At 45.5% G+C, this 27,601-nt stretch overlaps 1 protein-coding gene across 3 annotated transcripts in view; it reads right to left on the bottom strand.

The window, feature by feature from the left end:
* Positions 1-21,277: 21,277 nt before the first annotated feature.
* The window catches only part of LOC144822711 (ras-related protein Rab-5B-like), a 306,529-nt gene continuing 300,205 nt past the window's right edge, over positions 21,278-27,601 (bottom strand). For all 3 annotated transcript variants that reach the window (XM_078680519.1, XM_078680518.1, XM_078680520.1), the window contains one exon: positions 21,278-22,211. In XM_078680519.1, the coding sequence (XP_078536645.1) occupies positions 22,096-22,211 (116 nt within the window). In that variant the 3' untranslated portion in view covers positions 21,278-22,095. The remainder of the gene's footprint in view (positions 22,212-27,601) is intronic.

The following is a 27,601-nucleotide window of genomic DNA, read 5'->3' as shown; positions in this document are numbered from 1 at the left end:
CTGTGCTAAAAGTTCTGGTGCAGACATTTCTTCAATGTCTGGATGTGGTGTGTATCCGGCTAGGACCGGCCACGTTGCTCCTGGTCTACCTAGTGGACCGAGCCTGGTGATGTGATTGTTATGTTTTAGGGCGCCATTAAACCAGAGCAGGTGCTCTTGGTATTTGAGTGGTATTTCCACCTCCTCGAAAGGAGTGTACTCATTTGGAGGTTCCTCTATTTTGTAATAGTGGAAGTCCTTTGTTACAGCGTTTGCTGCTGGAAAGTTTATCCATGAATAGAATACCTCTGTCTGATGATATTCGTGTGCCTCAATTACGAATATGACTGTACCACCTCTCGGTGTCAGCCCATTTTCTATAAGTTTTAAAGTTATAGATTTCCTTATGTTGACCGGGATGAGTATTGCCTCCGGGTCTTGCTGTAGGAGACTATTGTCAGCCGCTAGGAGTTGAGCTGCTATTCTAACTGTCTCCCTTTCTTCTTCAGCTTGTGACATTCTAATGTCAAGAAAGTTATTTTATTTATTTGCAGATCAGGTTTCTATGGAAACAAAGATTAGATGCACAATATTTTGGAACAGTGTATCCTTCAACGTTGAATAAACCAAGAACCATACATAGGAGTCTCCTCCTACTAAGTTTGGCGGATTTAACCTTTCACCCACTCCAGACGTCTTTGGAGTATTATGGGGAAAAGGGGTCTGTGTGAAAAAGCACGACTGAGTTACTCTAATGTCTTACGTTAGATTTATCGCCTATCCAAACGTTGGGCGCCATGTAGTGTAGTTCCTATTATCCCAATAGGCTCTGCGCATTGGAATAATATCTTCAATAGTATAGACGTAGGACAGAGGTTAACTAGGTCTTCTACTGTCGATATTAGACTTAAAGTTTAATGTTTGCCAGCTAGCTCAGAGTTCACTAGAAACTTTCTCGAATAGACAAGGAGGAGTTTAACCTCCCTGGATAGACAAGAAGGGATTTAGTTTCTGACAACCATAGAACATGACAACTTTGCTCTCCCCTAATCAAGAGTGTATCTCTAGAGTCGTGTGAAAACAAAAGACAACTTATTTTACTCAGTCAGTTCAGTGCATTCTTAGTTTCACCAGATTGTAGAGAAAAGGAAGAGACGGGCGTGTTCAATAAAAAGATGTTATTTATTGATCAGTCTCTTTTCTCATACAAGAGAAATGAATCGCTATTATTGCAATACTTATAGTTAAGTAAAGTGCATACAGTAATAACAGAATTATAAAATAATACTGTAAAAGCATTGATCTGGTTTCTTAGCCATATGATACTTAAAATAGATAAAATAGATACATACATATATACATTGACTAATCGTACTCAACTGGTGCTTCTAACTACGCCTACCCCAATGTACCTGACCTAAGCCTAATACGTGGGCGGGAGTAGATAAGTAGCAGTTTTAAGTTAAGTTTGCTTTGCCAAGGGTCTGCTTCAAGAATTCTCTGCAAGGGGTTATTCAGTTCAGTACCTGGGATTTAGAAGGCTGGAGGGCTGGTATCTCTATCTCAGGGCTTGATATCCCAGCTGCCTGCAAGGGCGGCTTGGAAGCGCCGGAGCTGGATTTCTCGGCAGGAAAAAAGGCAGCGTCTCTCTCTCAGCGCGTCAGAAAGGAGGGGCAGCGTCTGTGGGCTTCGCTGTCAGCTGGGCTCCTCGGCAAGTCTCGCTGCTCCAATCTTGTCACCACCTCGTGTGTTTGCTTAAGGCAATGTCGGTATTATTTATGCCTGAAAGGTGCCGAGATTGACGTAAGGATGGACATAAATACGTCAATAAGGATGTCATACGAACTGGTCGTTCGCACATTCTTTACTGAAGTTCTCGGCCAAATCAAAACAATGGCTGTGGGGATTTCCCAGGTCGTGGTAGGTTTGATTTGTTTTGAGAACACCGTATGCCTATTAGGGGGCTGGAGAAATAGTGCTTGCCTAATGAGATGGCATGCGCTATGACCTAATCAGATAACGGGCTTCTGTGCCGTTGTATGGCTAATCAGATAACGGGTTTCTGTGCAGTTGAATGGCTGCTAGTTAATTATTAACCAGACAAGGGTCAGAAATAGGGGGATCGATACAGTACCCATAGTAAATACATCACAGGACAGGAAGTAGGTACGCTGTGGAGGAGCGTAGTGGTCTGTTAGGGGCGTATAGGCATAGTGATTATTATAAAAACTGTGGTCCAGTGTTATTGATTGCCTTGTACGTGATGCATAATGCTTTAAATTTGGTCCGGCTTCTGATGGGCAACCAATGTAGTTGGCGAATGGTAGGTGAGATAGGTTGAAACTTGGGGATGCCGGCTAGAATTCTGGCTGCTGAGTTTTGAACCAACTGTAGCTTGTTAAGGACTTTCTCTTGGGCATTCAGCAGGAGTGTGTTACAGTAGTCTGTTTTAGAAAGTATTCGTGTGGACATCAAGGTTTTGCCTGTGGAGGTGGGGGGGGGGGGGCGGTATGGCAATAGTTTATTTCCCTCCTGGAATCTTGACGCAACTGTTTCCCCATCGTTGTGAACTGCTAACACCAGTTGGGTGTCGTTGGCAAATGAAGTTAGCCTCATCCCATGTGTTTTGATAACCCTGGCCAAGTCCGACATGTAGATGTTAAATAAAGTCGGACTTAGCGAGGGTCCTTGGGGCACACAACATGGGAGAGCGAACACTGGGGAGTAGAAGTTGCCTAGTTTTACTGATTGGGTGCGATTGGGAAGAAATGAGGCTAGAAGGGCCCTGGCAGTGTGGTTGATGCCTAAGGAGGAGACACGGTCGATGGGGGTGGCGTGATCGACCATGTCGAAGGCGGCGGACAGGTCCAATAGTATCAGGACTGCCGCGCCTTGATCTAAGATCATCCTGATCTCGTTAGTTGCCTTGATAAGGGTTCCATGGCCCTTCCTGAACCCAAATTGAGTGTCATCCAGGAGGTGGTTGTGATCGATAAACTCAGATAATTGCCTATTCATTAGCTTTTCAAAACATTTCGATGGAAAAGGAAGACAGGCAATAGGTCTGTAGTTTATCGAGGCGGAGGTGTCGAGGGTAGATTTTTTCAGGAGGGGTTTAATAATGGCCTTTATCCAGACTGAGGGATAAGAGCCTGTGAGAAACATTGAGTTACAGATGTTGGTGAGAGAAGGAGTTATGGATTCCGGGATGAGTTTTAAGATGGAAGGTGGGCAAGGGTCAAGAGGGGATTCCGATCTTGTGGAGGAGATTAATTCTGAAATCTGCTCAGGGGAGGCATGATTGAATTTAGAAAAGGTGGAGGAAGTGGTGTTCATGGGAGGGTGGCGATTTGTGGGGTCGGGTTGGTCTGGGGGAGAGAAGGTAGAGTAAATGGTAGTAACCTTGTCTGAGAAGAAGTTGGCGAGGGAGTTGCAGAGGGCTTGAGAGGTGTATGTGTTTGGGCACGTGGGAGGATTGGATAGTTTGTTTACTACCTGGAACAGCTGTTTGGTAGAGTTTTGAGCCGATTCCATCTGTGTTAGATAAAAATTACTCTTCTCTGTAATGATGAGCTGTTTGTATTTGGCTAGTGCGTCATTGTATTTCAGTTTGTCGTGGGTGTTGTAGTGTCTCTAAATTTCTGCAATGTTGCCTTTGGAGTATGAGCGCCTCTGAGATCCAAGGGGCGGAAGGGGTAATCCGATTAGTAGAGATGTTCTTGGGTTGTGCCAGGGTACTGAAGGCTCTGTGTAACCAATGCGAGTAATTATTGGATGCTAGATCCGGGTCGGGAGTGGAGATGTCTTGAGTTTTGGAGAGGGTAGTTATGACGAGAGGAATGTCGATGTTCTTCCATGCTCTAGTGTGTTTGGGAATCGGCCGTTGGGGTGTGGGAGGTTGGTATTTCGAGTTTGGATCGTAAAGAGAACTGCCGCGTGATCTATCCAGTGGAGGGGGATGACAGAGGAGAGGGCGATGTTGCTGTTGTTGGTGAAAAGATCGTCAAGGGTGTGTCCCGCCAAGTGGGTGGGTTTGGTCACAAGCTGTAGAAGTCCTGCTGCTTGTAGATCGGTTGTGAGGGGGGAAGTGTCTTTGTCATTAAGGGATTCTAGATAGAAATTGAAATCTCCTAGATTTGTATAATCAGGGGCTCCTACTATTGGCTCTATCAGGCTGCCTAGAGCTGTAAGGAAGTTAGTTCAAGGGCCTGGAGGGCGGAAGAGAAGTGTTCCTTTGAACGATTGGTTATTGGGAAGGGCAATGGAAAAGGTAAGCGCTTCACGGACTGGAGAGTCTAAGGTTTCAATTTTAGTTAGGTATCGTTCTCTATGGATAATGGCTAGGCCACCTCCCTTCCTGATTGTTCTGTCCTGTCTGAGTACACAATAGCCATCCGGCATGGCAGAACAGAAATCGTGTCCTGAGGAGGGGTCACCCCAGGTTTCAGTAATGAAAAGGAGGTCTAGATTATGGCTGGTTAGTAACTCATATTTATGCTTAGGGAGGGAGTGTGCATTTATGAGAGCAGAGAGAATGTGTACAGGGAGGTGGAGTGGGTGGTGGGAGGGAGGGGATGGGAAAGATTGGGCAGGTTTGAAGGTACAGACAGAACAGTGTTTAGAAGGTTTATTAGTGCTGGAATCAAGAGTAAGATGGGGACAGTGGAGGCTTTTGGTGGTACGGTTGATATCTCTAAGCTGGGCAAAAGAGTATGCTAAGGTATTGCTGTTTGGTGAAGGGCTGAGAGGACCAGGGGGCGTGGCCCTGGCCCCGTCCAGGCGCGGACGGGCTTGCCTTCGGCGCGCGTCCGGTGTGCGTAGAGGGAGGCATGGTCCTTTTATGTTGGTGGTGGTGAGCAGCTAGACTGCTAACCTCCATTGTGACCGGAAGTGAGAGGGGGACACTTCCGGCTCTGGCGATCGATCCCTCCACACAATCTGAATAGTCAGCAGTGGACAGGGGAACACGCCAGGTCACGAGAAGAAGTGAGTATTAGAAGATAAAAACGTGCTTTGTAGGTTTGAAAAGGTGCAGTGTGAGTAAAAACAGCTGGGAAGCCCTTTAACCAGGCGCTTCCGTCGGCGATAGAAAGTGCTTTAGTTTACCTCTGGTGGGGCAAATGCATTACCCGAGTGTTTTAGCAGCCCGAGATAGAGTGACAGATAAGGAAGCCCTTTCCCAGGCGCTTCCTGCTCAGTGACTGCGTGCTCCGTGCGCTTGACTTAATGATTTAACATCCAACTATACTACGCGATGGCAAGGTCCTTTTATGTTGGTGGAGGTGAGCAGCTAGACTGCTAACCTCCGTTGTGACCGGAAGTGAGAGGGGAACACTTCTGGCTCTGGCGATCGATCCCTCCACACAATCTGAAGTCAGCGGTGGACCGGGGAACACGCCAGGGCACGAGAAGAAGTGGTGAGTATTAGAAAATAAAAACGTGCTTTGTAGGTTTAGAAAGGTGCAGTGCGAGTAAAAACAGCTGGGAAGTCCTTTAACCAAGGCGCTTCCGTCGGCGATAGAAAGTGCTTTAGTTTACCTCTGGTGGGGCAAATGCGTTGCCCGAATGTTTTAGCAGTCCGAGATAGAGTGACAGATAAGGAAGCCCTTTCCCAGGCGCTTCCTGCTCAGTGACTGCGTGCTCCGTGCGCTTGACTTAATGATTTAACATCCTCACCTACTCACTCATCCGCCTACAGGTGGTCCAAAACGCTGCAGGCAGGGCTATACTTTCTCTTGGCCCGAGGATGCGGATTTTCCCCCCATCTGAAATCCCTTCACTGGCTCCCCATCCACAAGAGGATCCACTTTAAGGCTCTCATCGTGGCCTTCAAGGCCCTCCACTACATTGGAGCCCCTTATCTAAAGAAAAGAGTCCAGTTTTACCACCCTCCGGCGTACTCTGCGCTCCTCGTCGCTGGCACGCAGTCCCGTGTTCCTCTGCTCTCGAATTGGAGGTCGATCTTTTCAGGTGCAAGTTGCCAAACTTTGGAACAGTATGCCTTCAACTCTACGACAGATGCATGACCTTCTTTCTTTCAGGAAGTCCATAAAAACTTGGTTGTGCCAGCAATAGCCTCTGTGTCGTCTTAGTTAGTCTGAATTGCCACACCCAATTAGCGCCGTGACACTCGTCTGAGTAGCTGCACGCTCTACAAATACCCTGTTAACACAACATAACATAACAAGGGTGTAGTGTGTGTATAAACTATCTCAGTCCTGTTGGGATCATCTGAAAAGTGTTCTGTGCAAGAAATGTCCCGTTGTCTCAGACCAGGCGTAAGAAAAATCCGGAACTTCTAAATTCCTCCATCATTATCTGATGCCACTAGGGTGCCCCACCTACTGGTTATTTCCATGCACTCAAGGTAAAGGGTATTCACCTGTCCCAGTTCATCACCACCAACTTGCCTCCTGAAAATTAGTCTACATGGCAATTCCATCCATCTCCCTTGGAGGATTCCTTCATTCTTCAGAGCCTTAAGTGCTGCATCTGCTAGCAATTTATAATGCACTGACTCTGCCTTTTCAACAACTTTTTTCAGATATACTTAGCAGATGCATCCCACATTTCGCTTGACCTGACATTTCAACGTCATAGACCCATCAGAGGAAAATTATTATGAGTAATTTAGACATGATATCCCTACCTAATAAATTTGCTGGTGAGTTTGGGGAATAAAGGAGCGCTCCTGCGTTTGCACTCTTGCCACCTCGAAGGACGCATGTGTTGTGTATGGAATTCGCTGTATTTCACCAGAGAAGCCCTGCATAGCCATGGTCATTCAACATAATGGGATAACCCAATAACCCTCAGAACCTGGGTAAGTATGCTAGAGAAAAACAGTGGTTCTGTCGGGGATATCAACTGATTTGTGATCAGTACTTAATTCTTAGAAATTAATATTCTTTTAGTCATATAACCAAGTAACACACCAAGGGAAGAAACAATTTCTGTCAAAACAACTAAATTCTTTTACTTGGTATTTTATATATATATACAAATCAATAAGCGGCTGTCAAAAATAAAAAAGACACATACGGCTAATGAGCCAATGGCTGTGTGGTACAGATAGTGACTTTTTGTGATATTGTGACAGAGTGCTGTAAATGGGTGGCTTAAAACACATATATGACACCCAACAAAAGTTTTTTTAACATGCGAGTCCACAGTTCATTGCATATGCCCCAACGGAAGGTACGATTCTCTGTTCAAGTCAGGGAATTGCATGGGCTCATGAAGACAACAACGTTGACATTTTGACCCTCAAAGATTGTGCTGATTAAAGTGCATCAGAGGCAGGTCTTCATCAGGATAGCGGGTGGGTGACAGCCAAACGACTTCAGGTCCTTCTAATTGAAAATCCAACTTTGTCACAATGTTCAGGGAGGTGTCAGCCGACACCTACAGCTCACTTCAATAGATAGTGATCTGTTAGAGTCAGAAAATCTTTCTTAACCAGCCGGTGGAATCAATGGAGGGGGTCGCCGCCAAGGCGAACAATTATATTCATTAAAAAGACGTCCTAGTACGTCCGATGACGCTTGCCTGTATGCCATGGTGGCAGAGGACAATGAAATATTTCCATCTGAGAGGCAAGATACTGTTGCCCCTGCATCAACCAAGAAAGCATACCTCCTTCCCATTATAACCCTTTCCGCCATAGGTTCTTCCTCTAGGCCTATAGTCCTAGCTACCAAAGAACAATTGGAATTCCCTGGTGTGCCCCATCAAGCTGTATGATAAAAGGGGGTTCCACCTTGAACAATCACTCCCCCTTGTCCATGACTCCCTGTGCTCAACACTGCAGTAGTCTGCACCTGAGGCTGGCCTCCTGTCTGTATTACAGGTGCTGGTGTCCCTTGAACAGGTACCTTGCTGTTGTGATATATAAACCTGTGGTAGTGGAGTTGTGTGTTGTTGAGGGTAGGGGACATACTGATAAGGACCATATTGAGGCTCTAGCCCTGACGTGTTCACATTTTGTCTTCCCCTTCCTCTGCCTAATCCTATCACTCCCTGCACTTCATCACTCTTCTTAAAGCTGCATTCTGCAATAAAATGTCCAATGGTACCACAGTAATGACATTTAAAAAGTATTTTTCCTTGCATCTGTTTCCCCTCTGTTTGACCGCTTCCTTGCTCCCTGTTTGCCACAGGAACCCGCTCAGTCATTTCTTTTCCTTCTCATTTTTCTGTATTTTTTGTGTCACTAGTTTGGCTTGGGCTCTGTCACTTTGGTCTTTATTTTTCATCTCATTTTCTTCCTCTTTTCTACAATAATGTATAATATGTTCTAGTATTTCTGCTCAGGGTTTTACATCTAAGGCTAGGACCTGATGTAAATGGTCTTGTATGTCTCCTGGTAGCCTTTGTTTTAAAACATTGTAGAATAACCTACGAATACCTCCCATGTCTACAGGTCCTACATCTGCTTCCCACTTTTTCTTCTTCATTGTTATGCAGTCTGCACAGGACTGTCCTGGAGACATAGTTTGTGTCATCAATGCACCAATGTCTGGCTGGTCGGTGTACCTATTCCTTAATTCAGCCCTCATCCAAAGCTCACTTCTCCAAAAGCTAACTCATCATGTTTTCCTTTAATAATAGTTACTCCTTGTATCCCTGCACTTCTCATTATTCTGTCCACCTCCTCCCCTACTATGGAGCTCAACAGGCTCTTTACATCTCCGATAGCTAAAGGTATCCCAGCTGTTGCATTTTCAAATGCTTTTATCCATTTCCCTGCTCCTTCATGTAATGGAGGCAGGCCTTTTTTTTTTTTAGATTTTCTTTATCTATGTGTTGCCATGGAACATAGACAGGCTGTGCTCCCTGTGTCTTATACACCAGTGGCATCTGCATTACAGCGGTATTCCTGCCATAATTATTAATTCAGGGTCAAATGATCCTGCTCTTGGCCACACTTTCATCTGCGGCACCATAACTTCTGTCCACCCAGCAAGGTTATTAGTAAATGGGACAACATTATACCAACCCTTTTCTCCCTTCGCTACTATTTTATTGGGTGTCAAGTGACTATTTCCTTTCCTTTCTTTTCTCTGTATAAAACTTGTCATTCCTGCATATTTCGTATATGAAGGGACATTGCTTCAGAAGGAGGGGAACTTTGTCCTAACTCTATCATACCTTCTGCTCTAAATGGACACCCAGACCTTGTTATACTACTGAGAAACACCCGCTCTCCTCTTGTTTGGTCTCTAAAGGCACTTTGTTGCTCTAATCTTCTATTTATTTCAGCATTTCTGTTCTCAGCTTCTTGCCATAATTTCATGCGTTCACGGCCAAGAACCCTTCTGATTTCACGCCCCACTGAGTTGATCTCTTTCTCATCTTCTCCTGTCACATTCTTTATTTCTACATCATATCCTATATCCCTTACAACTGGCTTTCCATCTGTCTTGTATAATATAGATGTACATACATTTAAACAGTCATCAGGAATATGGCCTAGTCTCTCAATTGTGTTCTGTATTCCCTTTACACTAGTGGTCATGTCATGATAACCCTTATCCTCTTCCTGATATATCTTTGATTATGCCCCTAAATCAAACTTCACCTGTGGGGTGCTAGTATTGTATCCATTTCCTTCACTTGAGTGTTTAGGTATCTTACTAGCCCATTCTAATATGTCTTGACTTTTGTACCATCAATTTTCCATTATTGTCTTGTCTTAATTTTACTGAAATGTCTCCCCTTATGGACACTGTTCCCTCATATACTTTTTCAGGTTTAAGAGAATCTTTGTTAATTCTTTGAGCAAGATCAACCTCCCCATGTTTAACAAGTCATCAACCTTTGGTCTAATTTTGTGTATGTCAGTCAGGGATATTAATGATGTGTCTTTGTAGCCTACAGCTGGAACATAAGTGGCGACTGAGTCTAGTGAGGTGGTGGATTCCTTATCTTCCACTGACAATTATGGATACATACCCTGACGGTATAAGGGCCCTTTAATTATCTCAGAATATGTCAGGGTGGTGCTGTGGATTCTGCATGGGAATCCTGACTGAATATCTTCCACATGTCTAATACCGCTAATCTTTTTTGTTCTTTTATCTCCTTGATATGCTCCTAAGATATACGATATTACATGGCTATCGCTGTATTAGCAAAAGAAACATCTGGGGGCATTGAACCAGGGAAGTCTTTGTACCTTCTGCCCATTCCTGACAATATCTTTTTATCCTATCCTATTATGCGGACAGTATGATCCTTTATCTCCGAGATGCCTGCTGCTTCCTGACTGATCTGCCTGATATCTTTATCATCTTTGGAGAGCTTTCAGGTCTCAAAATCCACTATATACAATCCCTAACTTTCCTACTCGCAGAGCAACTCCATGAGCAACCGGTTCGGAGTACTTTACATAGGCCCCACAAGCATTTAAATATCAGTGGATTCAAATATACCATGCAACGGATGATCTTCTGGAAGGGAATATTGGCAGGACGCTGCCCTCTTTGCGTTCTCAGATATCCTTCGGGACCACCCTTCCTCTCTCACTGGCAGGCCTAGTGGCCCTGTCCAAAATGGTGAGGCTCCCCAGGTTGTTATATCACTTTGTCAAAATCCCAGTCACAATGCCGGGCCTCTTCCCCCTGCCCACACGTGACGGCCCAAGAGTGCTTGCGGAGGGGTTTTCCGGGAGCTGCCACTATGCGACCTTACACTCTGCTGCAGGAATTGCCCTGGGGGGAGGGGTGGACTATATCCGCGAGATGTCTCGAGGTATGGGAAGCAGTGGGCATTGCGTCGTTGGGAGACCTCATTCCGGGGGAGAACTAATGTCCTTCAAGGAACTCTAGGAACAATATAATTTGCTGGAAGGCGAGTTCCTGACTTATGGAGCACAACAGGCAAACCCTGCAGTGTTGCTGGGGGTGGGGGGTGTATGAGGCCTGGAACCCCCACAGCATCCACTACACCACACACTATGCCAGATAAGTCACGAAGACATCTTGTAACATGGCTCTACAGAGACTTTGCACATGGTTCATTGACTGCACATATGTGCTTAGGCCCTGTGTGGGAAGACTCGCTGAGACAACCGTTTCAGGATTTATATTGGCTAAAAGTACCGGAATACCCTAGCAAAATCCCTTGTAACCCCACCCCCCGATTCAAATACATACATTTTCTCCCCCTCTACAGGGCCTACCTCACCCCCCACCGGCTCCAACCATTTATTCTATGGCCCCAGATGAAAAATGGAACCGGCAGAGATAGCACATATGTTCTGGTCCATTAACCTTTACGAAAATGTTGGGAGACAGCCCTTGCGGATATAGTGAGGGCCCACTGGTGGGGAGCGTCTGACTACTGCCAAACATTGTCTATTGGGACTTTACCCTCACCCCAAGACAAGGAGGGCCACGGCACGCTTTACAGACCTGGAGCTTTTTCTGACCAAACAAGTCATAGCGATGCGGTGGAAGTCGGGTGTTGTTTTGTTTTTTTCTCTTTATTCTAAAAGGCCCGCTAAAGTGAACACCAAGCTGCCCAGGAGCCTGAAGGACACAAAATTATTTTTGCTTCACTGGAGTTGCACCCTTTTTGAAATCTCTACACAATATTTTGATTATTATTGTATTATGACTGCTTTTTCTTGTGTCAATAATAAATTGGTTAAAAAAAAATCTTGGGTTGGGCTTTTTTAATTTAAAAGTTATTTTTTGGTGCACATACCTTCTAAAATGTTATTTTAGAAATAATAACTACCTAATCTGCCAAAAAAATTAGAAATACGGAGTAAACTTTTGTGTAATATAGACTGACATGGTAAAGCACCCTTACAGAACAATTAATGTATTTGTGTTGTATAGGTACGCGTTGTAAAAAACACGGTTTATAAGCATGCAGTGTAAAGACGTTGAGTAAAGTCTGATACTAGATTCTGAAGAGTGCTGGGATACATATATATATATCTCCACTAAAGCATTTTTGGAATTAGATGCCTTTATCCAAACCTGCTTTAATAGTCTTCTGTTCTATACACAATTATGTAAATGAGTTCAGTATTAACACTATTGTATTTGTGTAAAGTGTTCTGTCTTGTTATTTATATCGACTTGTTGCAATGAAGAAACCTCTAAAGTTTCATAAAATTTTTTTTTAGAATTTTAAATAAGCATCGAAAATGCAATAGGTTTTGCCTTTTATTAAGTTAAATTCATTTGCTTTGCTAATGGTATTGTATACCAAAGCAAATGGCTTTAATTTAAAGGCGAGACCTATTAAATTTTTAATGCTTTTTTTTTTTGACACATTACAAAATGCTTGGGCACAGAGACTGTCCAGGCCTGGGCTGCAGGTATCTCTTGGCTATGAAATGGCCACGTCATTGAATATTAACCAAGTTTAATATGTTTCGTGCAAACAATTGGCAGTCTCGTTTTGGTCGTATTTTCCATTTTGTTGTAATCGCTTGCAATATATAAACTAATAATTCACTAGTGTAAAGCTTGGGAGAACACTTACACACAAAAGTACCATGTGAAGACCAGCTTTTTACCAAATAATGGCATGGGGTAGCTGGATGGAGAGGGAGGAAAGGGTGTTGTAAACGACGTAACAGGATGCCAAATGTAGCTCGATGGAGATGGACAGAAAATTGCAGGCAGAGAATAAAGAAAAAAAAAAGGTGTATGGAGTTCTTCAGTTGGATAAGATGCATGGTCGTAAACAAGTGTAGATTGTGATGGGCAGTAAGCAGAATCAGTGTAGCTAACGCCAAAGAAAGACTTGGGGGGGGGGGAAGCGGAAGGAGGCAGTAGATTGCAGTTCAGTAATGCAGAGAAAAAAGGAGCTTGCAGCATAACGGGACACAGAGAAAGTTACGCGCAATATAGGTGGGGGAGAGAAACGTTGAAGCTCCCGTTTAGATGCCTCTAGTGTTCTGTGTGGAGGTTTTCTTAAAGTCATCTGAAAGAGGGCTTGGCATACTGGCACCATTGCTCTTAGAATGTTAAGCTTATGACTCCATTCGAGAGTAGGTGAAATAAATTGTCACGAACGTGAAGCAACTTAATTTTTTGCATTATTATTGGCCTTCTAGCTTCAGTTCCTATGCTTCAATCCCGACTGCTAAACCACCAAATTAAACCCTTGGCCGCGGCGGTAATTCCGCCGCGGCGCTGGGGGATAGGGGGGGCGCGCTGCGCCTCCATGCTGGTGACGGAACCACTCCGTCACCAGCCACGGGCGCGCTGTGCTTGTGACTGAGTGGGTCCGTCACGGCCCCGCCCGCTCATTGGAACGCTCAGCGCATGTGCGGAATTAATGCCGCGCAGGCGCGGCAGTGGGGCCGTGACGGAACCCCTCCATCATTAGCACAGCCCACCCGTGGCTGGTGACGGAGTGGTTACGTCACCAGCGTCCAAGGGGTTAAGGGCACCTGAAACAAAACACTCTCTCAGCAACATTCCAAAGGCTGACAACACACAACAGTATTCACTTCTACATGACAAGAAAGCCGAAACAGGCTCATAATAAAACATACCTACCTCCTTATACATAATACAAACACAAAACGGCAACACCACAGGATTTAACACCAACATAATGAAAATACAAAACGGTCGGATACACCAGATGCGGGACCGATCACGCAACACAACAAAGCCCACACCGATTACTAACCGCATATACACAACACAAAGAAAAGGGACATAACAGTAGAAGACACACAGGCGTACTGCATCAGAAGCTTGTATCCATGAACTAAAGCAGTAATAGTCAGCGCCGCTATGCAGAAGCTGCTGACCGTTAGACAGACCCCCCAGGATATAGCGGCATGGATTAGCAAATTTAGCGGCACAAATATGGAAATTTAGCAGCATTTTTGTGGCACTTTATTTTACTCAATCATTCTTTCTCAACCTCAAATCAATGAAAAATGTTTTAGGGGGATGGGGGTGTCCTTTCCAGCGGTCCCAACCCTTCAGGGGGGCATCTAGTCTAAGTACAATGAGTATTTGTGAGATAAGTTAAATGCGGGCCCCTCGTCGCATTCTGGGGGGCTATGGTGCGTAACGCCACTGCCCCATTCGCTTGTAGTTCACTTTGTCGAGATAGCACTTTCAAGTATAAGTGCTAGATAAGTCACCAGGATACACATACAATATGCAGAATAAATATGTAACAACACAAACCTGGAATATGTCTTGTCATGAAATGTTGCTCCCTGCTGGCCTGGAAGCAGGCAGAACTTTGTGAGGCTGGAGAAGTGTTGGTGAAACTCGCATGACTGTGTGAATTGAGCATTCCCTACACCAGAGTGTCCGCTTCTGATAGTCATTTGTAAGCTTGTCTATTTTTTATTATTAATGAACTTGGGTCCATTTCCCGTGCACTTTTGTAAAAATCGCGGCATTTTTACAAAAGTGCCGATTTCGTGGAAACTTTGGTAAAGATTGCTGCATTTTTACAAAAGTGCAGATTTCGCGGCAAACGGCGAAATCCTGGAGGGTCTGGTCAGAGAGGGGTGCTGGAAGGTTACGGTGCTGGTCAGACATCTCTGCCACAACACGGGGGCATTTACTTACATGCCACCATCACCTGTGTTTGATCACAAATGCCGAAGGTCACACAATGAACCAATAGGCTTGCGGGAACAAGACCTCCCAAACTCAGCGATAACAGTCTGCCGTAACAACTGCAGACATGCTGTGTGCACTATTTTTAAAATAAACAGGGCGCTAGGTAAACACCTGTAACAAAACACTCTATCAGCAACATTCCAAAGGCTGACAACACACAACATTATTCACTTCTACATAACAAGAAAGACGAAACAGGCTCATAAATGTGTGCACTTTTTTTTTTTAAATAAAAAGGGTGCTCGGCAAACAAGGAAGCAGTAGGGGCGGGGAGGGGTGAGTCTGGGACTGCGTTCGGCGGCCGGGATGTGCGCGCATGTTATGCGCACTATTTTTTTTAAAAAACAATTACGATGTGTAAGTTTAAGGATACTGAAGTTAGGCCTTGCTGCTTCCGGAATGAACAGAAGTTATGTATGGCATGAAGAACCAATAATGAGGCTGATAACAAAAAGAATGCACAAGTTAATGAATCGAATTGCAAGTCACGAGAAACTAACAAGCAATGGGCGGAGTTTTAACACCCGTATGGATTACCAGATGTCTCGGAGAGACAGCGCATGCGCGCTGCCTAGCGGAGACCTAAAAATTAATACATTTTCAAGTAGAAGCACAGGAATCAAACTTGATTTTGTAATAATCAAGCCAGCTGGCAGTGCGGGCCCCAAAATAAACACGCTTAGGCAAAGTCAAGAGGTCTCGCCTTTTTGACCTATTGATTTAAGAAGGCTATATACAGTAGCTGTGAAGCATCAGCACAAAACAAAAAGTGGGGGCGTAAACGCTGGATCATTCCCTATGAGTACGTATGAGTGAGTCACACCTAGGGAATGACGCAGACATTTTGTTTGTGTATTTTTTTTATCCACGATGACCGATGCCATTTGGACCAGTAAATAAAAAAAAAAATAAGTTTGGGGACTACTCTTTTTCCATTGTATAGCGGCCCTGCAAATGGCGATTTCTAAGCTTACCAAAAACACAAAAATTAAAAAAGACAGTGAGGAGTTCAAGAAGCAATAGAGGGGCAGATGGGGTAGTGGTTGGTGGGGGAAAAAAGGGACAGGGCATGGGGTGAGGGAGAAACAGAGATGCCTGAAGCTGTGCCCAGAGAGGACAACAAAAATATTATTAGAAAAGAAAAGCGACAATTGGTGAACTTTTCGGGTTAGTAAGGGGTGAGGCAGCAAAACTTTTGGAGGTGAAGCGGCATAAGGGAGAGGGATAGATAAACATGCACACTTGGGAGTGCTGGAAAAAAAGTTGTTCCCTTAATGTTAGCGGTGGAAGAATACACTCAAAGGAAGAGAAAAAAAGAGGCTAGGCTCCAGAGGAGAGTCAAACACAAGAGGAACGCAAACCGGAAGGCCAATAAAGCCAAACAATGGTAAGCAATAGGCATTCTCTAAACCCGGTGTACATTTTTGGTACGGTCCACAAGAGGTCTGTAAAGTAGGCAAGAAAAAGGATTTAGCAAATTATTTTGAACTCGCTGACGCCTTTTCAACCTTATTGGGGAGTCTGCTTAGGCCTCTCTAACCCTTAGGTGACAGTGGTCATTGGTTGTTTTTTTCCATACATGCGCCCCATTGTTTCCAAGTACTTACAAAGGAATTCAAGATCGTTAAAGCAAGTGAGTCAATTCCTAGACAAATTACTCCCATTAAAAATGACCACATACAATGTCTCCGGAACCAAGTGTGTGGTCTCTGACCACAGCTGCACTGCTGTGGCACTTTGCCATCCACAGTAATTTACTTTTTAATCACTTAGTTTGTTGCAGACACTCAGAACACTTACGACATCCACTGGTGTAGTTGTTTCTACTCATTTTGTGCATAACTCCACAACCTGAATGAGCTGACTAGATGGCTCTTCTTACGAAAGGTGCAACAAACCTACTGCTGGTGAGATAAAGAAAACTGGCTGATACATGCCATACAAACTTTATGGGCAGGATGCTGTGTTATAGGCTAACCAAAAGTTGCTTTTATGTTAGAAAATGGAGTTCGAAAATGAAAATATTCGAGAGGTGTAAGGCCCCCAGAGTTAAAAATGTGTATCGTCCACTCAAAGGGCTAAAACATGAGCCACAAGATCTTTTAAGATTGTTGACTTGAACATGAAGCAGTATATCCTTCACACCCAGTTTTTCTGAAGCATTACTAAACAACATTCTCTTTAGCGCAATTTGCCCCAAGAGGACCAGAGTATCTAGGACAGCAATGGAAACTTTTCACAGATTATGTCCAAAAACACAAACTCAGAAAATGTTACTCTACTGCACGTGCACTTCTGGAAAATGTGTTAATGTATTCTGCATTGATCATGATAATTATTTAAAATCTTACATTAACTCCACTTTTATTGTATTTTGGAAATACATCTTGGATGATGAGTGAATCAAAAATACCAATACAGTTGAACCACTATGTAACAGCTTCTCACTCTAAATTTGAATTGGAGGTATTTGTAAAGCACATAAAACCCACAGGCATCCAAGCACTGAAAAGACCAACGTGAGGAGAGTATCTCCCTCAAATAAAGCTGCTGTCATGGTACTAATTTGAGAATAGTATTCACTAAGGGGTGGCTGTTCCTGAAGTCAGAGAGAGTAGTACCTATTCTGCTTGAAGAAGAAGTGTAAGAGTAGTCTATCTCGATAGAGTTGGGTTATCTAGAATGATGGGGGAATCCCTCCTTTTAGATATAGTGCCCTCACACACCCTTGTGAGTGTCATGCTACATCATCGGGCGTTGCTCCTCGTGGGGGTGGAGCTGCTGTCCTTCACAGGCCCAGCGACAAGGCTCTTTATCTGAGATCTTTTAAGGAGATGCCGCAGTTGTGCACGTGGGTGTGTGGGTCTAGGACGGTGAGTGAGTGATTGAGTTAAGATTACCAGACGGTCCCCAGAACCTAGTTTTATTTGGGGGTCCAGATGGTAAGGCTAAAAACAAGGCAGATATGGAGCACCTCGTGGAAACAAATGTGGAGGGCGGATAAATGTCTTCCAGCTGCGCTCAGAATCCATGTGTGTGTGATAAAGAAAAATTGGGTCAACATGTTTTGCGATTCATGTTGGTCCATTTTGCGATTCATGTTGGTCCATAGGGGAGCAAGGGGCAGTTTGTCAGGACTTTGTGAGGTAAAAAAATACAAAAGAAAGTGATCAGGAATCAGGGAGGAAAAAACCCTGTATACCTGCTGTACCTATAATCAGGTGTTGATGCGTCTCTGCGCTAGTAGAAACGCGTAATTTAAGTTCCTTTACCCAAACCCCAAATACAGAAAGGTGGGCCACATCGGCACTCACTTTGGCTATGAGGGAGAGTATAATTGCTCGTCCCCATCGACGCCCAGTACCTGCCCGTCCGTCTGTGAGTCGCCAGTACTAATTTGCGAATAACCAGGTTTTAACCTGTCTCCTGAACACTAGGTAGGTCCTTGTGCTCCTGGTGTTTACCATGCGAGAATTCTAGAGCCTTGCCGCTGCCACTGAGAAGGCCCGATCTCCTAAACACAATTTTCTTTGGGTCCAGTGGAAGGTTGATCTAGACCACGGTGATACTGACGTTTCTTACAAGGCAACTAAGGGGCTGGTATACAAAAGCATTTATGAGTACGAGACGTAGCACCACAGGAGTACTATTCGAAGCTCTCCTACATGTCTTTGTGAATCGGCTCCAAAACATCCTACTTTCATTTGGTAAATGTGCAAAAAGGGCAGGGACCTTTCTGTCTATTCTAAATGTACATGAATATGACCCAGATTCTCATTTTATTCCAATTTTAAATATTTGGATGGTAATTTACAGACATGGCAAGAGGTATACCTGTTGTCGTACTACCCAAACTCAAAGGGTTTTGTGAATTGGCTCCCGAGTTTACAACAGATCTATCAAATGGTGGAACATAATTTGACTTCAACGTACACATACCAAAACTGCCTGTTTTGCATTAGTTTCTGCATTCTTTGTTGAAGACTCACATTTTTTGACATGCCCGAAAATGAAAAATGTGCTTTTTTATTAAATAAATAAAGTAAAAAGTTCAATGTAAGTAGTTCCTTGCATTATATTTAGATAGCAAGCTGCTTTGGGTAGTCTGATTACACACTGGTGGGTAAGGAGTTGCTGCTTTATGATTTGTAATAACAAGATCTTTCTAAGCCGTTTTTAGGTCTGACTTGGCAGCGCAGCTGTCATCAGACCTTATGGGATCGAAAACAAAAATAATTCTGGAGTACTATTTAGGACTGTGGCTCCGCCCAGTTGTTGGTTCATCTTTTGATTTGTCAAAACCTGTGTACTTCCTCAGAAAGAGTGCCTATCCTGCAGGCATCTATGATCAGCTGCTTCAACCACACTCTATATAAATCAGAGCTTTTGTGTTTGGCCTTTCAACACATGCTCTGTGATTACCAGAACTTGCCATTTAAGGTCACGTAAATGACACTGCGATGCTATTAAACAACTTCCCTAAGATCACTATGGTGTTTTTTCTTTTCTGTTTGCCATGTGTGCTAGCTTATGTTCAATATGGCAGGGCGTCGTTGGTTATGGTGGCAAGCTAATGACCAAGGCTATAGGCTAGATCTGTTCATTATGAAAAGTTACAATAAAGTCAGTGGGGCTGCCATTTTTATTGCAAAAATTATATGTTGTAGTCAATAGGCATTTAAGGATGAGTTATTACTTTATTAAAATCTACAGAAAGGTATGTATTTGGTTACATGGAATCTCACAGATAAGGGTTTAAAGGTTCATTTACACTCGCTAACAAACCATTGGGGTAGAATATTAGTAGTGAAATAATCCTTGTTCAGCCCCCTTAGGAGGCCTAGTCTCTGGCAAGACCAACTGTAATGCTGTTTATAGTTCTGATTTTGTGACTGTATGGCTGATGCTTGCCTTGTTTGAAAACCTACACTCAATACAGTAGGTCTGAGTTGGTTATGGTGACAAGCCAATTATAAAGGGTACAGACCTGATTGGTTTGCTGGTAAAAATGTATGCCTAAGCCAATGGTCTGATCTCTTTGTTATAAAACATTATGACAGAGGCAGTGGGTTTGGTCTATTGACTGTGAAATGTATTTGGTAAAGTTAATAGGCCTTTAAAGGTAGATTATCACGATGTCGTATAGGTTGTAGAAAGATATTTCCTTAAATGAAATCTCACAGGTTATGGTAATAGGCAAAGGTTTTGGTGTCTGTCATCCCCTGTGACAAACCCTGGGCGTAGAGCATTTTGTTGTGATAATCCTTGTTAGACACTTTTGGGAGGGGTTGTATATTGTTTTACCTACTGTAATCTTGTACATATTTCTAATGTTATAACTGCATACATGATGGTTGCTAGCATATGCACGCTTCATTAAGCCGGAGTTGGTCTTGTTGTCAAACTAATGTTAAGGCTATAAAGCTTATTCATTGTTTAACGTTATGTTAGATTTCATGGGTTTGATCATTTTATTGTAAAACGTTATGAGAAAGCCAGTCGATCTGACTTATTGAGGAAAGAAAGTGATAAATGCAATTGGCTTTGATTGTGGATTCTTATTACACTCTGGTCAAAGCCTGTAGGTAAGTATTTTGTTAGATGGAATCTCACAGACCAATGTAGGCAAGGGTTTTGGTGTTGATGACCTGCTTGAGCAAATCAATGTGGCTAGAAGGGATAAAATGTGATAATCCTTATTAGGTCCTTTTAGCCGGGATTTGATATGGATTCGACAGCTGTAATTTTGTACATATTTATAATTTAATTTCTGTGCACCTGATGTTTGTCTTGTGGGAAAGCAAATGATCAACACATTAAATCTTAGATGGTTATGATAAAGGCTAATGACAATGGCTATAGGCCTGATTGGTTCACTCGACTAAGTTTATGCTAGATGCCGCACACATTAGATACAACAGAGCCAATAGCTGAAGCACTCAGTTTGCATCTATGGTAACATTCAGCAAGGAGAAATGGGTCAGCCACTTGGCCTGTTACCCTATGAGTGATGGCATTTTCCATTTTGTTCCTTTCATTTCTTTCATTCTCAGCTTTTTATTTAAAGCGATTTGACGCCTCATCAGGGGTAGTAAGCACTATATAAATATAAATGCAATTACAATTTCCATTATTTTAGAGTATTTTACAACTTCCTAGCCAGTGCCAACAGACTTTTTGCTTGCTGTTCAGTGTATCTGCTGTGTGCTGCATTTCACAGCCTCTACATCTGGCTGAAGTCATGGAACAGTACTGTACACAGCTTCACTGTTTTACCCTTTCAAGATGGCCAACACATTGGTTCAAAACATGGCGGCCACATTGGAACCTCTAAACAACTGCACATATGTTAAATTTTATTTAGTATGGGAAGCATATGCCGGGCCTGTTTAAATGGAAACATGTTTTCTTTTTTTGTTCATTTAATTTATCATGCATATGTTGTTGAGTTTGTATGTAACAAGTTTATTGTGGTTGTGTAAGTGGATCAATGCAAGAAATCAATCAGTGGGGCTGCATGAGTACTAAGATGAGAACCAGCGTGCGTGCATGATGGCTTGGTGAATGCCTAAAACTATCATTGACTAACTACGGTGCCACTTTAATTTAAAAGGCAATACTTGTTGCACGTTTTGTCTATCAAAAGACCAGCTAATAAAATGTACAGATAACATGTATTGTTTACCTTTCTTTCCTTTCTTTAATGCTAATTTAAAAATCAATGTTTAAATAGTCATCGCAAGTAAAACCTTATTGCAAGGTGCAAATACAAAGTTATATTGATAACATCAGTTTTCCTTTACATAGGCATAATAACAGAGTGGTGAAAGAAATATACAAGTATCAGTCGGCAAATGTCTCCTTCCGAGATAAATACTAAGAGGGGGTTGGTTAAAGTGCTGCTTGCGGCCACAGTGATGTTCCCCGCGTTTCCAATGAGAAGTCCCAAGCAGATGGAGGCAACAGTCCATCCTGGCCAATCACAATGGTTGGGGCGGTGCCACTCATACACACAGCCACATACAATCAGAAGAGCTTTGTCCTGAACCAGGCATCAGCAAGATCCTCCAGGCTTTTCTTTCACTGGCATGATCTGAAACGTCTCAAATGAAGAGTGCAGGCAAAGTCCAAGAAAATAATGGTAGCCATACAGGTGTGACTGAACGTGCACCAAATCGTGCTTATTCTGGTTCCAACGACAACCCACTGGCCTTCAACCTCCAAGATGCGCCTGCTCTGCAGATCCAACAGTCATGCTTCCATGAAGTAACTTTGAAAGTGGCCCAGAGCTGCTCACTTAGGCCAGCCTATTAGTTGCTTGTTATACTGCCATCCGTTTTTTTCCTTGCTTTTAACTTTTTTTTTTTACAAGTAAAAAGAAAACAAATGCAAAAATACAGATCACCACCGATGTTACAAAAAAGGAAATTATCTCCTTAACATTATCCGCAGTAAATACTGTTCCAATACTTTTCATTTCGTCAGCGGACACCGGCTAATTGCTGCTGCAGCAAGCTCTCCGGGGCTGCTGCTCAGATCCATGCAAAAGGAGACCTCGATTTCTGGCCGCGTTCCCCGGGTTCTGCGTGTCCGTTTTGGGCATTTTCTGTGCTGCAAAAGAAGTGAAACAACAAAGTCAGCTCTATCTGCAAGTCTGGCTTGCAACAATAAAACAACAAGCGTGGAACCTCAAAAAATAAAGCAAGATTGACAAAATATAGATATGTTCACTACCAGCGACACAGAATCAGAAGTGGGGAAATTCTGTACTACTAAATAAGTAATATACTAGCCAGTATCTCAACACTTTGCATCAAATTGAATTGGTTCACAGCCCATCAATGACATTTAACATGCGTTTATAATCTAAAAAGACTCGGATCCTCAACAGAAAATAATTCAAATATAAATGAATCAACAGTGCTATATAAAATATAGAGCAATTGTTATACTACCAATGTTTTGGTTAAGGTCACTGCCTTCAGAAACGCATCTTTTTCTCAACATCTCTATGTTGTCTTGGATTTATGTTTAAAAGGGCTAAAATGAATTTTTTAGCCTAATGATTCTTCTATTAGGATGACGCAATGTGTCTTTTGACTATAACTGCCCAACAAACTTGCATCACTAGGCAGATTAAATGCAAATTAAATGTGATGCAAACTAAAAGAATTATTGTGTGATTTAGAGTTTTGCAGTCTCTGTTTGGGCGAGGACAAGGGGGGGTCGCCGTGCCAGCTGATGATGCGGCGCCCCCCCCCAGGCTGACCTATGGTAGGGCTGGTTGTCACGTTGAACCGGACGCACTTTAGTGCTTCCAGTGCAACGAACAGGCAGGCCGGACTAGATCGGCTTGCCCAAGGCTCACCCTTTAAGAGGGACTGTGGGGGAGCAGAACAGTCTCTTGTTCCTTGCTCCCCCACACGATCGCAGCCCGGACCTGCACTGGTCCGTAATCTTCTATTTTCTTTTCTTGCAGGTTATCATTGCGGAGTCGTGGGAGCGGGCTGTCTTCTTCTTTTCCTCAAGGAGTGCGCCTGCCCGAGGCCACCCGGTGGCCATAAGGAGGGCGGGCCCTTAGCCACAGAGGGCTGCCCCCGCACCCCTTGGCTGTGTCCAGCCACTCCTCCCCAGGGCAGGCGTTGCCCGATGGAGGTAGGAGGGTCTCTGACGCACGTCCGGGGCGGCTAGGCGAGGCTAGGTGGTATATCTCTCCCCGTCGCCATTGCGCAGGCCTCTTTGCCGCTCCAGACGTCGCGCTTGTATCTTCGGGACACTCTTTGCGGTGAGTGGCCTATGGGCTGAGGCCTACGGGCGTTACCCCCCCCTCCGCCTACTCCCTCCCTTTGGAGGTTTCAGAGCGATGGCTAGGCGGCCCGCTTAGTGTCGGGCCGCTGTGGAGGTGGGGGTTTCGGGCTTCCTTGTCTGCAGTTTCCTTCCCGGCTGCTGACTGAGGCCTACGGGCTGTGTCTCCCCACCCCCTCCGCTTACCCCGCTCCTCGGAGAGTCGTGTAATGCCGGGCGGCCCGCAGGACGGGCTGCTGGGGAGGTGGGGGTTATCGGGTCTCCCGGCACCGCATTACATCGCCGGGGTCCGAGCGGCTCTGAGCGGCATCATCCTGGCAGCTTTGCTCCAGTTCGCCAGTATGCCTATGCTGCAGGGGGCCACGTGGTGGCAGCATGTTCTCTCGTCATTCATTGCCTTGCGGGGAGGGGGCACCCCGCCATGTTCTTACGCCCGGGCCCACCGACTTGCTCCCTCCCATCCACGGTGCAGCGCCCACGTGTTTCTCGGCTGGTTCCCACCCGAGAGATAGCGTGGGGGCGTTCTCTGGGCCTAGCACCCGTGACGGTTATTCGTCTCCGGTGGCAAGGCCGGGGCCCGGAGTGCTGATGCTTTATTCAGCCCCCCTGCTCAGGACAGGATAGCTCCGGCAGGTATTGTTGCATGGCTCCTTGTGCCCCATCGGGGGTGCCCATGGAGGATGCGGAGGCGGATGGGTATGCTGTCCGGGTGACCCTCCCAGGTTGCACGTCTACTTTCATGTATTACTGTTGTGTTCTCATGCATTGCAATCCTGATATGACGATATAACTTCTGCCTGGCCCGGCGGGCTTTACCTTAGGGCCGTGATGATTTAGGCCTTATTACGAAAGTCCATATCTTCGCATTTAGGCAGGATACCCTGCGTGCATAATGTGTGTAAATAATGCAGGCAAATGTATATAATTGTCGATGCTCTTGCTGCTGCGCTGTCGCATTGCCGCCCCTCGTGTTTTATATCTTCAATTGGGTGAGTCAGCCTAACACTTGGATAAGGTTTTACTGTTTATGCTGTGTTTTTGTGTGTAAATAATGCAGGCAAATGTTGAGAATTTTCGATGCTCAGTCTGCTACGCTGTCGCATTGCTTCCCTCGTGTGGTTTCTACGTGTGCAGCCTAGCACTTGCACAAGGTTCTACTGTTTATGCTGCGTTTCGTATGTAATTAATGCAGGCAAATGTTTTGATGGTCAATGCTCATTTGCTACGCGGTAGTACTCGCCCTCGTGTTGCTTATACTTTCAATTGGGAGTCAGCCTAGCACGTGTATAAGGTTCCGACTGTTAATGCTGTGTTTTCGGGGCATTATTTCTAATGTTTTCACCATGGTGGCTCGCACAAAGGTTTTGTTTGTTCGGCAGAAGTGGTGTAGGCTGAAGGTAATTTTTATGTGGCGGACCGTAACCGCGCAGGGGGCCGCAAAAAGCTTATGCTGTGCCTCGCCACTGCTCCGAGATCCTGTTGTAATTGGTGTGCTGCTCGGCGGGTCTCCAGCTGTTAAACGGAGCCGAGCTGGAGCACTGGAACATGCAGATGGGGGGGGTCCCTCCTGCTCGGCCCCTCCCTCCCCCACCCGAACCACGATCCTGCTCACGCACCACGTTCACAGCTGCTAATACGGGGCCCCCGTGCGATCCAATGCTTGTACCACGTGGGCACAACCTCATGAGTAATGGTGTTGGTCATTCAGCAGCTCGCATGCACTATGTCACGCTGCTTTGGTAACTTGGTTGGATCTTATTCCGCCGCGGTGGTCGACCTATAGTGCGATACTGATGTCGCTAATCCAGCAAGGACATGGGTGACTTGTTAGAGCTTCTACCTAATACAGCGTTTCCTTGCTTGTTTCAGGCCTTCCCCTTGCGTGCTTCTTCCGGTGGGCGCACACCCCTTTTCGCAACATCAACAAGTATCGGAGGTATGTATATGCTCTGAGGGTGGATGGGCGCGCCTCAAGGGATGATGCGAGTGCGCTGGTCGGTTCGCTTGGGTGGCACCTGTTTCAGTTGTTGTCTTCCGATGTGTGTCTCGTTCTGGGGGCGTGCCACACGCATCGTGGGGCCACGGTCTTGCGCAAGCCCATGGGGCGCTCTGTGTCTATGCAGTCCATGCCTTTTTAACGTTTGCCTCCTCAGCGCCCCCCCCCCCTTCACAGGGCAAGTTTTTGTCGAGTCTGCGTGTCTTAAGTCATGCAGTTCGAGGAACACCACGGGGCCCGTCCCGTCTCACACTTTCTTTTCCTCTCATACAGAAATTCGCCCGCGTCGATCGGCTTAGGACCTTGGGAGCTATCCTTTTCCCGGCAGCACCCTCCCCTCCCCCCACCCCCCCCCCGCGCACCCGGCGATAGGACCAATTCGTGTGAGGTAAGTGTATCGGGCGAAGTTGTCTTTGGGTGGCAGGGCTTTTGGGGAGCAGGACAAGCAAAAGTAGCCCATGCTGCTCCATAGTGACCATGTGGTTCGAAACCTAATGCATGCCCTGAGAGCGTCGTGTCACGTTAATTCTGGCTAGGTACAGATGTGTAGAGAGTCAGCTCTGTTTACCCCTACATTCATTTAAAAGATGTACTTTGGCTCACAGTGACTTTTTCTAACAGGGGAAGAGCCAAAGATAGGCATGGAGAGTCAGGGGTCCCCTCCGCTTTTTACTCAGACGTCACAGGTCGACGACTCAGGGATAGGACCCTCGCAGGATGCGCAGATGAAGGCACTGCTGGACTTGATCAAGGCGAATGGGGTTGCGTGGGCTAGTGAACTGTTGACGGCCAACCCCCCCCCAGAACCCCTGTGGCCGGCCCCGCCCCGGAACAAGACATTGTGGAAGAGCCTGGTCACACCAGGTCCAAGCGTGTACAGAAGCCAACGGTGAAAGACTTCCCAGCGGAGCCTCCCCCCAAAACCAGGGCGCCCGAATTGGTCAGGAATGTGATCGTGCATGCCCCCGCCTCACCCCCGGCGGTGATCCTGAATAGCGCCCCCCCACTCCCTCGCCCGGTGGATTCTACAGCAGACTTCGCCACCAGGGAGGATTTGGGTAAGCTCACGGATTCCCTCTCTGTCTTTATGTCAGAGGTTAGAGCGAGCTTGCTTGCCGCCCCCTCGCCGGCTGTGCCGCCCGCCGGCCCCTTGGAGGTGGAGCCACACTTCATCGTTCCTCCGCCCACGGCATCAGTTGACGCTTTGGTAGCCCGGGTATGGGGCGGGCTTCAAGGGGGGGTCAGCAGGGCAGCGCCCGAATGTCCCCTTGTCGACATGGCATCGCCGGCGGATTGCTCACTGCCTAGCTCCGTTATTGCGCTGACCCCTGCCCCAGTGTTGCTTGCCGCTTCCCCTGCACCCACGGCCTTACCCGCGCTCCCAGCTGCACCTGCGCCCGCATCCATGTCAGTTTCCTCTGCGCCAGCGGTTAAGATGACCATGGCCCCTCTGTTGTCAGGTAAATGTTCCCTGGCTTGGCAGGTGCCTCAAGCAGCAAAAGAATGCATTTGGCGTAGGGAATTTGTCGATATCTTCTCCTTCCTCATGTTGGGTGCCGATGGTTTTGACATCAGGAAAGCGGGTGCCAAGGATGAAGAAAAGAAAGTTCGTTTTCAGTCTTGGCCTGAGAAAACAATCAAAAACTGGAGACAAGCTTTCTGCATCCTAGCGGCAGTTATCACTGAGCGCTTCCCAGAGCAGGCGCAGGGGCTTTTTCAATACGCGAGTGTTATAACTGATGAAGCCGAGTCTTCTGTGGGCATGGGGTGGTACAGGTACGACTGTGAATTTCGAAAGAAAATGGCGGTCTGCCCCGAATTGGACTGGGATCAGGTCGAGGTGAGGCTCTGGATGCAGCATATGGGTAAAGGTAAATTGGAAGGTGTGGGCAAAGTGAGCACACAGGAAAAGAAAGCTGAAACAGGTAAGGGCCTGTACACAGAGAAGAAAGGTAATTTTAAGCAGTCCTTTTGCGGGGGCGCGGCGGTGGTGGAGGTTACAATAGACAGGCAAGCAGGAAAGGTTTCTCAGCAACTTGTAGATTGTTCAATGCAGGTAATTGCACCTGGGGTAGGGCGTGCAGGTTTGCGCACTCTTGCAGTAAGTGCAGTGGGCCACACCCTGGGTCAGCATGCGACAAGCGCGATTCCGCAAGCGCAACCAGCAAAGACAAGTAACAACTTTCTACAACCTTGTACC

Source organism: Lissotriton helveticus, chromosome 3_1 (genome assembly GCF_964261635.1).
Source record: "Lissotriton helveticus chromosome 3_1, aLisHel1.1, whole genome shotgun sequence".
Classification (NCBI taxonomy): domain Eukaryota; kingdom Metazoa; phylum Chordata; class Amphibia; order Caudata; family Salamandridae; genus Lissotriton; species Lissotriton helveticus.
This window is presented reverse-complemented; position numbering and strand designations above follow the sequence as displayed.